The following is a 14,417-nucleotide window of genomic DNA, read 5'->3' on the forward strand; positions in this document are numbered from 1 at the left end:
GGTATTGCCATTTTAAAACTATTTTTGAAGTACTAAAAACTTAAAAACTTTTTGAGCAGACACTTTCTTTTTAAGGATAGTTTCATGTTAATATAAACTAAAAAGTTGTGTGGGTGAGGTGTGGCCTTAACTATGCCTTGAAATACTCCAAGGGAGATAAAATGCCCTGAGCAGTACATGCTCGGCAGGAAGAAGTGAAGGCCTTCCACAGCAAAACAAACAGTGGATTTACAGTGTCCTTCAGAGCAGAGAAGTGACCTTCAAAGCATGTGTGTGTTTTTCAAAATTATACATGAAAACCAAGCACAACACTGGATATGATTGAAAAGTCTATGGCATGGAAATACCGATGCTACTGGGTCAAGGCACTCAGATGCTACGCTGCCGTATGAAGCCAGCCATGCTGTTGCATTATTTTTCTGTCTCGGATTTTCTGTGGTAAATGTGGCACCAGGGTTAGTTATATTAGCATTAGCTATATTGGGGTTTTGCTGTTATTTGTTTATTCTTTCTTTAGACTGTAAAATATAATACTCAAAAAAGCAAAGTTATTACTCTTGTAGGAAATTTGGTTTTCATCCCTGAACAACCCAAACTATTCTATGATTCTATGATATATGTATATATATGCCACTATGCAAAGGATATTCTATAATAAATTTGCCTGGAGAAGCTCTTGTAAATTAGTCTGGTCTGCACTATAACACATTTTTGGGAGTGATTGTATATGTTTTCTTAAAAAAAAAACCAACACAGAAAAATCTTCTCAATTTTTAAATCTCAAAATAGCCTTACCCCAGTTGATTTATTGCTTGTAGAAGATTTATCTCTGGCCAAATGCACTAAAGATAACAAGCATCTCTCTGGAGTCCCTTGTTTGTCAACTGCAGCTTCTTCATCACTATCCATACTACGACTTAAAAGTCGTTCATTCTCAGAAGATGCATCATTTTCACTGTAAAATGAAGGATAAGGTTATCTTAGTGAAGTCTCTCATGGGTTGACTCCAATCATCTCTTTTTTGCTATCCTAGAGTAATGGAATAAAAGTGTTTTCCATTTTTTAAAATGCCTTTCCGTCAAAATCCTCTGAATGTAACTGCATTCACCTGCCCAGGGTGTATGTACAATGCCCACCAAGTTAGAGAGTCATGCATATCTTGCAAGAATCCTTTTATAGAGGGATTTTCCACTGAAGACAGTGTTTAGCCCACCTTAATCATGTTACCCAGCCAGGTTTGGCCTCCAGGCAGACACAAGGTGAGGAAACTATCACATCGTGCCACCCAGACGATGCTACGGACAAGGAGTTTCCTTAAGACCCGGAACAGCTATTTTTGCTCCTCCTGCCTGAAAGTGAAGGGGAACCTTACTAAGCGCATGTACGCAAGAGCAGCACTCAGGTCCCAAAAATGGACCTCTCAGAAGAGGAGATGGAGCCCCAAGAGCTGATGAACTTGTCACAGAGGGAGTGGGAAGGACACAGATTTCTCTTTGGTAACGTCTGTCATCCTCTCTTAGAAACCGGAGGAGGCAAAGCCTACTAAGGCATCTAGTCTTTTCCCTGCTGCAGCAAACTACCAGCATACCTGTCTAATTCCTAGTTCTTGTTGTAAAAGGTTGAAAGCACAGGGACAGCACAGAGGTCTGAGTGGGCTGTGACCTGGAGCACGCAGTGCTCAAGGTAAGGTGTTAAGATAAGGTGTCCATGGTCACCTTAGCTCCGCCAGAAACTCCAACAACCGTGACTTTCCCATTAACAGGTTATTCCTTGGTCTGATTGATAGACTTGAAAATCTTGGTGCTAATTACTTCTATTTTGTTCTTCATGTATTCCTCTGTACCAGGATGAATGGTGGCTATGTCCCTCCCCCACTTCAGTCAAACTGGAAGTTTGTTTATCTTTTACCCACCTTTTAACAGCCTTAGCTGGAGTTGCTGTAAGTTTTTCAAACTCTTCTTTCTCAGAGAATATCACAACATTATCTGTAGATCAACAATTAGAGAAATTTAAATTGGCAATGAGTTTCCAAAGCAGTGCTTGGTGTCAGGAGCTGGTTCTGCCGGCAACCTTACTGGAAACATAAATCTCTCTGCTACCTTTTTAATTGCTATGGGAGGATTAAATGACGTTCTGGAAGTACAAAAACTATTATACTATTATACTATTCTTTAGTAAACTGACGTGGATTTTATACAATTCAAAGGGGAAATTGTATTTAAGAGAAATGCATTAAGACTATTTAAGCCCAATGTTGTCTTGGACAGAAAAAGCAAAAATAAAGCAACTTATACCTTGCACTTCTTTCTTCTCTTCTTGTGTGTTAGCCTGAGCTTCGACATTTTTTACTGAGTGGCTCTTGCAACAGGCTAGAATATAAAAATATAACACTAATTATTCTCAGAAGCTATCTAAAAATAGCATTTGCAGCTAAAATTTTATGTGCTGAACAATTACCTTGAGCAGAAGGTTTTGTTTTCACAATGTAAAACATGATGATGAGGACAATGGCAATAGCCATTATGAAGATGGTAGACATTGCAATTATAAGAGCTGTAGCCAGATGTCCTTGTCCTGAAAGATCTGCTGGAATAAACAAAAAATATTTTCCTAAAGGAGCAACTCAGGATCAGAGAATAGTTAACAGTTTGTGGTCTGCTCTACACTTACATTTTGCATACTCGTTTAGTTGATCTGAGTCTTGGTTACTTGTTAAGCATTGAAAAACTTAGTGTTATATCTCAAAGGCAAACTTATTAACAGTTTTTCAAAATCGTGACATTTATGCTGCAATAACCAGTTAACAGTATTCATAAAAATTTTTGATGACATGATCCATCAGATACAAAGTTGTAGAAAATTATATTATCTGCTAATAATGTAGGAAGCTATATGTAAGCAAGAGTAGCAACTTTCCTAACACTGTATTCTGCGAAACAGCATTGAAGAGAAAAAAAAACAAAACAAAAAACAAACGGGATGAGAGCTAAAATGTCTGTCGATAATCATGGCTGCCTCAAAAGCTTTGCAGTAAAAAGAACACAATGCGTATGTGGAGGGACTGATGTTTTTCTAACCGAGACTTAAAACACAGCATGGCTTGAAGGTGAATTTAAAATAACATAAATGAAAAGGTATTCAGAAGCTGAATTCAGATGCAAAAGACTAGACTTGAAAAGCCACAAAGGGGCGCAGAAAATGACAGATATGCTAAAATGCATGGAAACTTTAATTTTTCTGAAAACATGATCCTCATGATCATGTTTCCAGACAATACCGGGAAGATCAGCATTGTCAGTACCTCATTAACTGCATCTTTCCTGTTGTGTCTTCTCAGGTTCACACAGTTTTTAAAACCTAATAATCATGCTGGAGAACTGTTTATGTTAGCTCAATAAGAGACTGGCCATATTTGTGCATTAAATTATTTTCACCAGTCTAAGCTAAGCTTTGCTGAGGCGTAGTGCCATTTCTATATGGTTACAAATAATGAGCTAAATTTATTGCTGGCATTACTGAGTACAGTTCAAATCCATCTTAAGTCCATCTGACTAAACCAGCGGTGCTGATTAAGCAAGGAATAAAAATTCATTCTGAATTATTTTTAATAGCAGTTTTAGAAATCTGGAAATAATGGCAATGAAATTCACAAGAGAGATTTTCAGTTTGGTTGCACTTTGTTGATGCTGTTTTCAAAACAAACAGCTGCTAAATTAGATCTGTGAATGCATTCTTACCTTTGTGAGCATGCTGGTAAGGCGAGAAAGTGCTTGTGCCAGAGGTACTTGGGAAAATGGCTGAAATGCCAGAGGTAGCCCCCGCACCTGCAATATAAACAGAAATTCCATAAACTTCCACAGTTACTCTGTCCCATCAGAGCAATAGCTTGGCCCAAGTAAGCAGAGCCTTTACTTAGCTTGACTGCATTTCTATCATGTTGAAAATTGTGTTACAGAATACCTTTTTGCATAGCATCTAGAGGAAGGGGAAGAAGTCAAAGCTCCTGAAGGGTTATGAACTTGGAAGAAACCCAAGCATCTTCAGACACACACATAGGGCCAACTGTTACATATAGATTGCCGTAGTACAGATCTGTCTGGGGTAGCAGAAAGTTTTCCAGGATCCAGTTGATGACTCAAACTGTTTACAACCCCCGCTCCACTCTTTGCAACTGCAGACCCCAAGTCCCAGCTGGGAGATTCATCAAATGAGTGCTTCTCACAAGCACCCTTCACTAGCAGGATCACTGTGAAACTCTGACGGTATGCAAACCCTCATGACGCCACAGGAAAACCTAGGATAGGTGACAAATAATGGTGTTGAATGCCTTTCTGTTCCATGGAGCTGTACTATCATAAAAGGGAGTATTAGAATTTCTTGCAATCTAGCGGGGCAGTACGTTTCTTATGATTCCCCCTGTCAGTCCAAATCTATATTCTGAGGAGGGGGGAAATCCACAAAACCAGTGAAATGAAGAACTTAAAGGAACACTTCACGCTGGCAGAGGCGAGAGATTGTCCAATAGTGGTTTCCATGTCTAAATTCTACAGTTAAGTTTAAAAGTTAATATATATCTTTCAGATGGAGTCATACACCAAGTTTTCAAAGCAGTAAACTAAGTCATAAGTTAACATATTTTGACAATACTAGACAATACTGAATATTATTGGGAATAAGGCTGTTGATCGGAATGCTTTCATACAGGATGGTGTTGGCATAGCATTCCGAAACAGAATAAAAATATTACTGTTGGGAGCAAACATTCTCTTCATTCTCAAGTAATCTTTAACATCATTGGTAAGCAGGTTATGCAAACAACTACTATCAACAGACACAGAAAAACATTTTCTGGCTCGGAGGGGGTATGAAATCCTTCCTGCTTTGTACTAGCTGTCCAGTGATAATTAAATCACTGGAATTATCACTGGATATCACTGGAATTATCACTGGATAATTAAATCACATGGAAAAAGCCCAGTGATAATTAAATGCAGCAGACCTAAAGGGAGGAGACTGTCCCAGTCACCTGGTAAGGTGCACACAGCACACGGCTCCACAAGCTAGTTTGGCAACTAGAATAGCTGAGAACTAACCGTGCCATTCTTTTGACCTAGTAAATATTATGAGAAATTAAACCCACCAGGTAAACTTGACAGGAAATTAAGCGGTCTGGAATGGTCTGAGAAATGTTCCACGGTTAAGAACAAAGCAATAGGCATGTTCTTCAAATTAAGAGAAATGTTTTCTAAAAAGAAAAAAAAGTATTACCTAACATAAAACGTGGCTGCATGTAGTCAATGAGTAATGTACACGCTTAAAGTGGCCACAAAGTATGAGTTGCAGATGTCTTCAAAAGAAAATTTCTTTAACAATGGTAAAACTTCTTTCAAACCTCATTTGTTGCAAGGAAATGGATTCATTTATCGTAATTGCTTTTTTTTTTCAAACTGAGGAAGTGTTTTCATAAAGTTTTAAATATACTAATTTGTTAATTTGGATGCTTTTCATATTATGTAAATGACAGGCAGATTATGTAAATCTTGCCTCTGGTCCCTTCTCTGTGCCAGACTTCCTTCTAAGAAGAATTAGTTAGGAGCTCCAGAAACTGCAATATAGCAGTAGATCATCTAGATATCGGTAGATGAAGATGTCACCTTCATGTAATGGACATTAAAGACAAGTAATTTGCTAGATTTTCAGCGGTTCTTCACAAAACTGAAGTGAATCACCCTTGGTCTTGACCTATATATTTACTCATCATGGCTGGATAATGGAGGAAATGTAGTAAATGGCCAATGCTGTAGCCCAGTACTTTCCTTCATGTCCACAGCTACCCAGCTTATGCCTATTCTTGCAGTCCCCCTGGCAAATCCAATTACAGACAATTGCAATTCTGTGCAGTTCTTGCAAGCTGCAACAAGTCAACAATAGCTTTTCTTACGCTGCCTTTCAGTTAACACAGGCAAGCCGTGCTGCTTCGTCTGCGTGGAGTTTACCTAACAAGCTTCAGCTCATCTCCTCCATAAGCAAGTTTTCTCAAACTCTCCTCTCTCTCTTTTCCTTCATCTGAAATATGTAGTCATTGAAGTATTTCTGCCTAATCGTTTGGTATTGTTAACCTCATGTTTTTCACCTGTCTGTGAAAGGAAGTAGAGCCTTCCAAGGTGGGAAGTCACGCAGCAGCACGTAGCACAGGAACGGTAAGGAGGAAAGTCATCCATTCTTCATTCAGCATCATCGTCATGCTTCACCCAGCTCTACCCCACATCAGGATACGGCGTGTTGCCCACACCGTGCACACACGCACACACACACACACACAAGAGCCTCTCCCGTGCACCAGAGCGAGCACCTTCAGCTCTGGAGCCTACGTGCAGAATTTTCTTTGAGTTGCATGGGAATGGGGCCACTTTGTTTATTCTGTAGTGCCTGTCGTGGCAAAATCAAGGCTGGTGCTAGAACGTGATGGCCTTTTACATATGCCTAGGTGGGAGTTAGTCGTTATGCATATTTTAAGCCTATTATCAAATTTAATAATTTGGCATATTCATTATGAGCCAATATTTTTCTTTAAATGTGGCTTAAAAGAAAGTGCCAATTCGTGCACCTGCACTACAAGAGGAACCAAAAATGCCAGCTTCTGCAGAAGTTGAGTTCATATCAGTTTTGTGTGAGGAAAAAGAAACAGAACACATAGCTGCTGCTTTTTCCCAGTCCCGCAGTATACCATGACTGCAATGTCAGTTGTTCCTGTGCACATCCAGTTTTGCATCCCGATCACATTATTAATTCTGGTTCCAATATAGGTGACACTTACATAATCTATAAAGACATAGATATAGTTAAGGCAGAGACATCCTAAGGTGCTACAGCACAACATATGGAAACAACTCTATTTTAAGCACAAAAAAGACCGATGGCTGTAATATAGCTCTGCAAAAGAGTGGTTTATATTCCTAGACACCTGTAAGTAATATTGTAGGAATGTGATAAAGACATTAGGAAAGAAGTTTATCACTGAAGTTTGGTCAGCTTTTGCTTTATAAACGTTTATATTCAAAAATTGTAATTTAGTTATAACTTTCTTGGAGTCTAAATAGTTTCATTTAAAAAAGATACTTATTGTTTAAAAGAACAATTGAATTTGTATTCACATTTGAATGTTTGGGGTTTTTTAGCTCAAAAGATAGCTTTAATTTAAATTGCCATGCAGTCAGCCTTTTGTCCTCATAGTGAACAAATGCTGGGCAATAAAATAATTTTTTTTTGTTTCAAAGAACCTTTCTGCTTTATGTAACAGGACTATTACAGTTGTTTTTGTGTCTCAAGACAGATTTACAATAAGAAGTGATGAACAAAACTACCAGATTTGTGAGAGGAGGAGGGCACAGGGAGGGGAGGTTTTACCAACATGCCCCCTTGCAAGTGTTTGTGAGTGAATAAAATCTGGTGCAGTAGGAGACCATATGTGCTCCTGACATATGTTGCTGTGGGTGTCAGCTTACTGGTCCATGCAAAGGGCTGCTGCTCATAGCTAGCAACAGCTTTTTTTGAAGTTTATTTAATACTTAATGACATATTATAAAAATACCCGAAGTGTGTATACAACAGACTATCAGAGTGATTCTGAAATAAGCGTTTCAAAAATGTCTTTGTGTATATATGTATCTATTTCTTGCCATTGAGTGCAGCTTGCTTTCTCCTGATGCATCCCCCTTCTCACAGCCATGGTCCATTTATGAATGGCAATGCATACTCGTTACTGCCAGCCAAGCTGCAAGTGCCATCATCAAGACTGTTTTACGGGAGTGAAGTAAGATAAAGCACACAGGCAAATAAATAACTAGCAGCCTGGAATATGAGATGAAAAATAAATTATATTGAGTTGAAATTCAATAAAAGTAGACACTTTATGGCTGCCAAGTAATTGAAAACTGGATTATAACTAAACCTAGTCATAAATAAAGGCCTAGATATTTAGAAAGCAGAGGTCAGAATTTTCAAATGAATGTGAATCTGTATTCAGGTACTTACATGAAAGATTTGGTTTCAAGCTTAAGGAAACAAGACTTCATATAGAAAGCCTGTGCACTTGGAAAGTCATGGAAGCCAAAGCAGAAGTCAAAGCCAAGCCACTCTAAGGTGTCTACATATGACTTCAGCAATCAAACGTTAACCAACTCTGAAAATATTGCAAATCACTAATAAAAGAGCATATCCTAGACAACGGAGGATTGCCTGACTGCTCTTTATTTTACTGTCTTTCATTTTCAGGGGACATACAGACTACTATAAGGCAAGTTACTGTAACGTTTCCTGGAGCCACAGGTAGATACTTCAGTTAGTGTAGGCAGTTATGAAACCAGGAAGAGCAGGAAGTAAATTAATTCCTGAGATTGAACCTTCGAAAAATGGTGATAGCAACATTCCCCTAGACTTTTATTTTCAACCTGGTTATTCTCACTGTAAGTAACCACTACTCTCAGACACATAAAAGGAAATATTTTATGCTGTTGTGCTCTCTGTAATGCCTTTAACTGTTCTGTTTCCCTCTCCTTTTATTTTGCCAGGGCAGGGAAGTGGTGATGATTATAGGCCGTGTGGCCTTAGTCTGACAATTTATTTGCATCTGTTGTAGTTTTGTTTAGGATGCACCAGGAGCTGTAATCATTGCACAGTACTGGAAGGACATAGGCACACGCTTCATGAATTAGGTCTACCTCCAGGAACTCAGTGTTACCACCTCTTTCTCTGTGCAACATGAAGGGGATAATTGCCGTTTTAACCCTACTACAGTGGCTTCAGAAGCGTCAAAAGGAAGAGAAGGGACCCACAAGGAGCTGGTCTCCCCCTTCCCCTGCGCCTTGGTGGCCAGGCTGTACAGGTGGTGGAAAGCTGCAGCTCCGCAGGTTTTGCAGCTCCTGAGCCTGAGCACAGGGATGCTGCGGAAACCTGCACGGTTTCCCACAGGCGGGTGGTGCTCACTGTGGGAGCTGCAGCTCTGGCACAGGTGAAAACATCAAAGTCACTGGAGTTTTCTTTCAGGAGAGCTGCACTGGGACCAGGTGTCCTCCTGAGTGATACCTGGGCCCAGCTTTCCCAGCAGCTGGAGACAGCAAACCCCATATTTGCTTCTCAGATCCCTCCCCTTGAAGGTTTATGTCTGAGGCAGGCCAATTTTGTCCTAAGATTAGGCTCCTTTCCTAATATAGACAAACCCTAAGGGGATGAGAATTAGGCCATACCACCAGTGAACAATAAAGCACTGCCTTCAACATTTCTCCCATTCCACATGTGAAGAGGAATGGGGTGTTCAGAGATCAAACAACTTAAAAAAAAAAAAAAGGAAAAGTTTGTTAGCTCCAGCTAACAAGCCTATTCATTTGTGAGCGTAATTTGAAACAGAAGGAAGAAACAGTCCTGATGTTGATCGTATTACAAAAGCACAAAACTGGCAAGGAAAGAAAATTAGTGATAGTACAAAGAATGGAGAGTTAAAATAAAAATCTCTGAAAGAATTATTTTTCACTAATACAAGTGGTTTTGGCATTAGGCTTGTTTGTGTGAAGCATTTCAATTAAGGAGGCTGAGTTCTCAGTCTTCAGTACATGGGTATGGACATGACCCCCTGATTAGAGCTCGTCACACGAAGCCGTCAGCCTGTTAGTCAATTGTTCCATCTCATCTGTTTAGCTGTTTTTGAAGTTCTAACGACACAATAATAAAAATGATCTTTTCTGTTTCTAGATGCCATTCGCTCTCTGGTAATTAAAAAATAACTTGACTACATATGTTTTCCTTTGTTGTTTTTCTTTTCTTTTTTTTTTTTTTTTTAATTTTCCTAAGCCATCATTGGTAGGTATTAGACTTAAAAACTTACACAGGTTGATTACCGCATCTGTTTTCATATATTCAACTAGGAAAAAAGGTGAGAGGAAATAACAGTATTTTGTGCCCATGCACACTTATGAATATATACAGTAGATTAAAAAGAAAACCATCAATCAGTTGCCGAAGTTCTCTAAATCAATAATCTGTGAGTGGAAAAGGAATTGTATATTTGATGTAATTGTGTAAATACAATGTAAAAGTAAATGTTTTTCAAGTTTTTGTAGCAGGGTTTGATTTTGTTTTCCTCCATCATTTTTGAACTGGAATGGTAAATATCAAAGTTTGAACAGAAGAGCAGAGTTAATATACATAAACTGATAGAGAATTGCAGCTGCTAAAGAACAAAATCTCTTCCAGCAGTAACTGTATCTCTCTGCCAGAGACACTCCATGTAGGTTTAAATCTCCTGTCTTTTGCATATACTTTTACATTGGATAAAAGAAAAAAAACACAACAAAACCACTGTACGTAGTCAGAGGCCTCAAGTAACTCCAATTCCAGAGGTGTCAACAGAAAATCCAGCACCATTAACTGTGGGAAGCCACATCTTAAAGTGGTTTCACGCTCATTACCTTCATTCTTTGATTTGCATGGGAAATCTGCCTCCCCTCCTTTTTGCACAGAGGTATCATATCCCAATTTACTGTCAGCAAAGGTCACTGATGGCTCACGATCTGCTTCATGCACAGCTGAAGACCTCACATCTTTGATATTTGGCATTGTGCTCCTCTGTGCTTAGCAGGCCAGTCCCGAGGCTCCGACATAGTAGACTTGAGGGAGCCGCATGCTGAGAGCCCAGAAGTCTTACACAGGTGTTTCACAGTGCACAAGATATGAAAAACTGCAGTCTTTATGGTGATGTTTACCCTCTTCCCAGTAGGAAAAAGCTTTCCTGCTGCACAACACACATCCTTATGCTCACATATGCACAGCCCCTTCCCTGTACATGCCCATTGCCCACAGGCTGCCGCTGAAGCCTGGTATTCCTCCCAGGCTGCAGAACACTATCGCTCCCACCCTTCAGTCCAAAGAGAGAGAGTTTCAACACTGTAACCTGGTGATATGTTTGCTTCAATTAAATCTCTGACCTCTGTGAAATGTCTCCCTTTCCTCCCCCTCTTTTCCATGCTATTTTATTCTATTTATGTCTCAAGTCCCTTGAGAGGAAAAAAAAATAAAGGTGACGCAGGCCCATCAGGGAATTTCTTTCTCACTTCCAGTCCTTTTTTACACTAATATTTCCAGATGCTGGGACACAGGGTGTTCATCTATTTTCCTCAGCCATTTCAAGGTTTATTGACTGTGTAGGAGATGAAAGTTGCACAGCAGGGTCTTGGAGTTGAAAGCTGCTTGTTTACCCTTTGATCAAACCCAAATACTTTTCTGCCAGCTATAATGTACCGTCAGGCAAATTCTCTGAGCAGGTTTCCATGCAGCAGCACGCATACCCTACTTTGCTCTCCTTCTGGCCCTCTGTTACACGCAGGCCAGGCACTTCCCCAGCAAGGTAGTTTTCCAGCTAAGGAGAGCACCATTGTCCTCCAGCCCTGTCTCAAACCTAATGAAGGCCTGAAATGGGATTTATCTGCCCTCATTTTTCTGTCTAGAAGTGTAAAGCCAGAGCTTGTCACCCCCGGTTTCGTATTTTTAAGTACTTTGCCACCTTTGTTTCCTTGCAACCCGTTGGGTCACCTTTCTCCAGTGGTGTGTCATATGCAGGACTGTTTGAAGAAAAGGCAGCTCTAGGGGAGAGGTACCCTGGCAAATTTTAGGCTCCTGAATGCTGTTCAATGCTCTTTTGAAGTCTCAAGAAAGGAACGGAAGATGCCTGGGACCATTTGGAGTTCTCTAAGGCCTTCGGGGTCCTCCACCAGAACAGCCAGAGGGGTGAGCAAGGAGCACCGTTACACAGAAGTTGTTCTGCATAGAGGAACCATTCCTACCAAAGACCTGATATTATCCTTCATATGACAGAAACTGCATGCTCACATCAAGGGTATGTGCTCAGAGTTTGGAATTTGCAAACCTCAAAAAATTATGCAGTTGTGTAACACCGACATGACACCTTTTCTTTGCTCTGATGGGTATAATCTGTTGACAGTGAAACATGTGATAAAGAGGTTTTATTTTTGATCCTTTGCTAATACCAAATTTTATGCTGCCTACCACAACAACAGTGAGCCTTTCAAGACGTTCCTGTAGCAAGGCTGATTTTCCATCTGGAGTACAAATTATTGCCTATGAATTAGGGATTGGCCATTACAAATAGTGTGCGGAGGTTTAGACATCATAAACCAATCAAATAAACTGAATTACCTGAGCTTAGTGATTTGAGGGATTTGGATTTTAAGAAGCTTTCCCACTTTTTGAACACTTGTAATCAAATGGTTGGTTTCATAGACTTGATTAAAAAGGTAATGTTCACTCTTTCTAGAACTAATGTTTTCTCCTACCTTAGTACCCAGTCAATTTGCTGGTTTATGCACCTGCCTAAATTCCTCCCGAAGATAATATATACTTATTCTTGTGTTTGTCAAGGTAAAAATTGCATGTGGTTAATCAGTTGTGCAATTCATACTTTCCTCACGGAACTAAGCACGTTATATATAGTATCTGCCAGATATCCTATAAAAGACAAAGATTTGTTTTTTGAATTGAGTAATAGCCGTAAGATCTTCTGGTAGTTCCTTGCCAAATCAGTAAGCTACAACATGTTTGGTACTACTAAAAACCCACTTCAGCACATGTCTGAGACAGACCATCAGAGCTGAGGAAGTGATTCATTCCTGGCTATTGGCTAGCAGCGGGCATGGTTGTATTCCCATCAACGGGGCAGCCAGCCCGCACATGCATGCAGGGGAAGGTGTGTCCGCATCCTTTCCTCTTACCATATCCCCTCATCTCCCACCAAGATTCCTAACCTCATGTTTTCATTTACCTCTCCACACCTTCATTTTACCTTTCTTACCACACCTTACATTCAGGTCCTCCCTAGCACCCTTACTTCACCTCCTAATACAGACCTTATCTCACCAAAATCACGCTCACCCTGCCCTCGCCCACTCCTGTCTCAGGCAGAAGTGCATGTCTCAGGACCGGGTGGGTTTCTGCAGCCAAGGGGGGTGAGCGGCTTTACAATGGACCAGCCACTTTGCATGCAGACAGTTCGGGAAGATGCCTGCACCCGGGTTGTTACGGCTCCCCAGGAGCTCTCTGAGGCGGTAATTATCCCCTGGCTCATCTGAGCTCCTGCACTTTGGGAAAGGAGGTAGCTGTTGATGACCTAGCCTCCTTTGAAGTGGCTTGCAGAGCACCAGTGATACACAGTTCAGCAGCGTCTGAACACAGTAATTGCTATTTATGTACACAAATAAATGGTCGGCGACTTTTGTGTGGACCTCTGCTTTCAAATCAAGCAGGCAAAACATTGCAATTCTTTTTCATGATAAAGACTTTTAAAAGAACAGAACATGGACAGGATTTTGGGTTTAGATGCATCAGGTTTCTCTGGGCGACTGCCCATTTTTGTCTGTTGTTTTTTTTTTTTTTTAAAAAAAGCTTTTTCTCCTGATCTGCTCCAGATTCTCTGAGGGGGTGTTGAAGTAATTTGTTCATTCCGAGAGAACCTCATTTTTCCTTTTCTTTTTCTCACTTTCTTTACCCCTAAAGGAGAAAGCAGTCTTCTGGGAGGTTATCTCTGCATTACAATGCTGGTACATGGCTGTCCCTCCTCTCCATGGCACGAGGATGGGTAAGCCATTGCACACACATGGCATACAAACGAACAGGTACTGCTAGGATGTCACATGCATATGCATACTTTTTTTTTCAATTAGCAAACTACAGCTTCTTTTGTCAATTAAATCTACCCAATTAGCTCTCTTATCAGTGCTGACTACCACACACCAGCGTCAACCCTTGTATCACTTTGAAACCAAAGGATATGAAAAGATGTGATGCACTTTTACTAGGATCTACAAAATGTCCCATGTTTTCTTCATAGCTAAACTGAAACTGAATTTAAAAAAATACACAGATTTGTGACTTCCTGTACCTACTGATCGAGTAACCATAATAAGTCCTGTATGGGATGTCTTAACGGTTGAAATCTGGAGCACAACCGAACAATAGCAGGTCCTAAAATCAAAGGTTCTGGTTGCTCCCCAAATGTTCAGCATTTGCTCCTTTTGTTGGCAAGGCTAGCTGGAAGCAGAAATCGGTTTACTGGAGATGGACTTATTGTTTGAACATAATAATCATCACTGAAAGACTTCATATTGAGCTTCCAGACAACTCCAAGTCAAAACCAGATGAAATGCACAGAAATTGCTGAACACTTACATTCCTTGGTGTTAGGAGGCGCCAACAAGCACGAGTAGCAAACCATCCCATATATGTTTCGAGGTCTGTTTTCCAGCATGTAGTAACTGAAATGAAGGGCAAGATGAGGCAAAACAGTGTAAATGAATATGCTACAACTGAGCACGGTTCAGCCGCAACCAATTATACTGAGATAAAATCATTTA

The 14,417-nt window shown here is 40.2% G+C and overlaps 1 protein-coding gene across 3 annotated transcripts in view; it reads right to left on the reverse strand.

Moving 5' to 3' along the window:
• Nucleotides 1-14,417, reverse strand: part of EDAR (ectodysplasin A receptor) — a 73,303-nt gene that overhangs the window by 5,433 nt on the left and 53,453 nt on the right. For 2 of the 3 annotated variants that reach the window (XM_072853432.1, XM_072853412.1), the window contains exons 5-10: nt 14,233-14,318; nt 3,738-3,824; nt 2,458-2,586; nt 2,295-2,369; nt 1,913-1,985; nt 796-955 (exon numbers count right to left, since the gene is read on the reverse strand). In XM_072853432.1, coding sequence (XP_072709533.1) covers nt 796-955; nt 1,913-1,985; nt 2,295-2,369; nt 2,458-2,586; nt 3,738-3,824; nt 14,233-14,318 — 610 coding nt within the window. The remainder of the gene's footprint in view (nt 1-795; nt 956-1,912; nt 1,986-2,294; nt 2,370-2,457; nt 2,587-3,737; nt 3,825-14,232; nt 14,319-14,417) is intronic. The other variant, XM_072853422.1, reaches the window with a different exon arrangement.

This window comes from Ciconia boyciana, chromosome 1, assembly GCF_034638445.1.
Source record: "Ciconia boyciana chromosome 1, ASM3463844v1, whole genome shotgun sequence".
NCBI classification, from domain to species: domain Eukaryota; kingdom Metazoa; phylum Chordata; class Aves; order Ciconiiformes; family Ciconiidae; genus Ciconia; species Ciconia boyciana.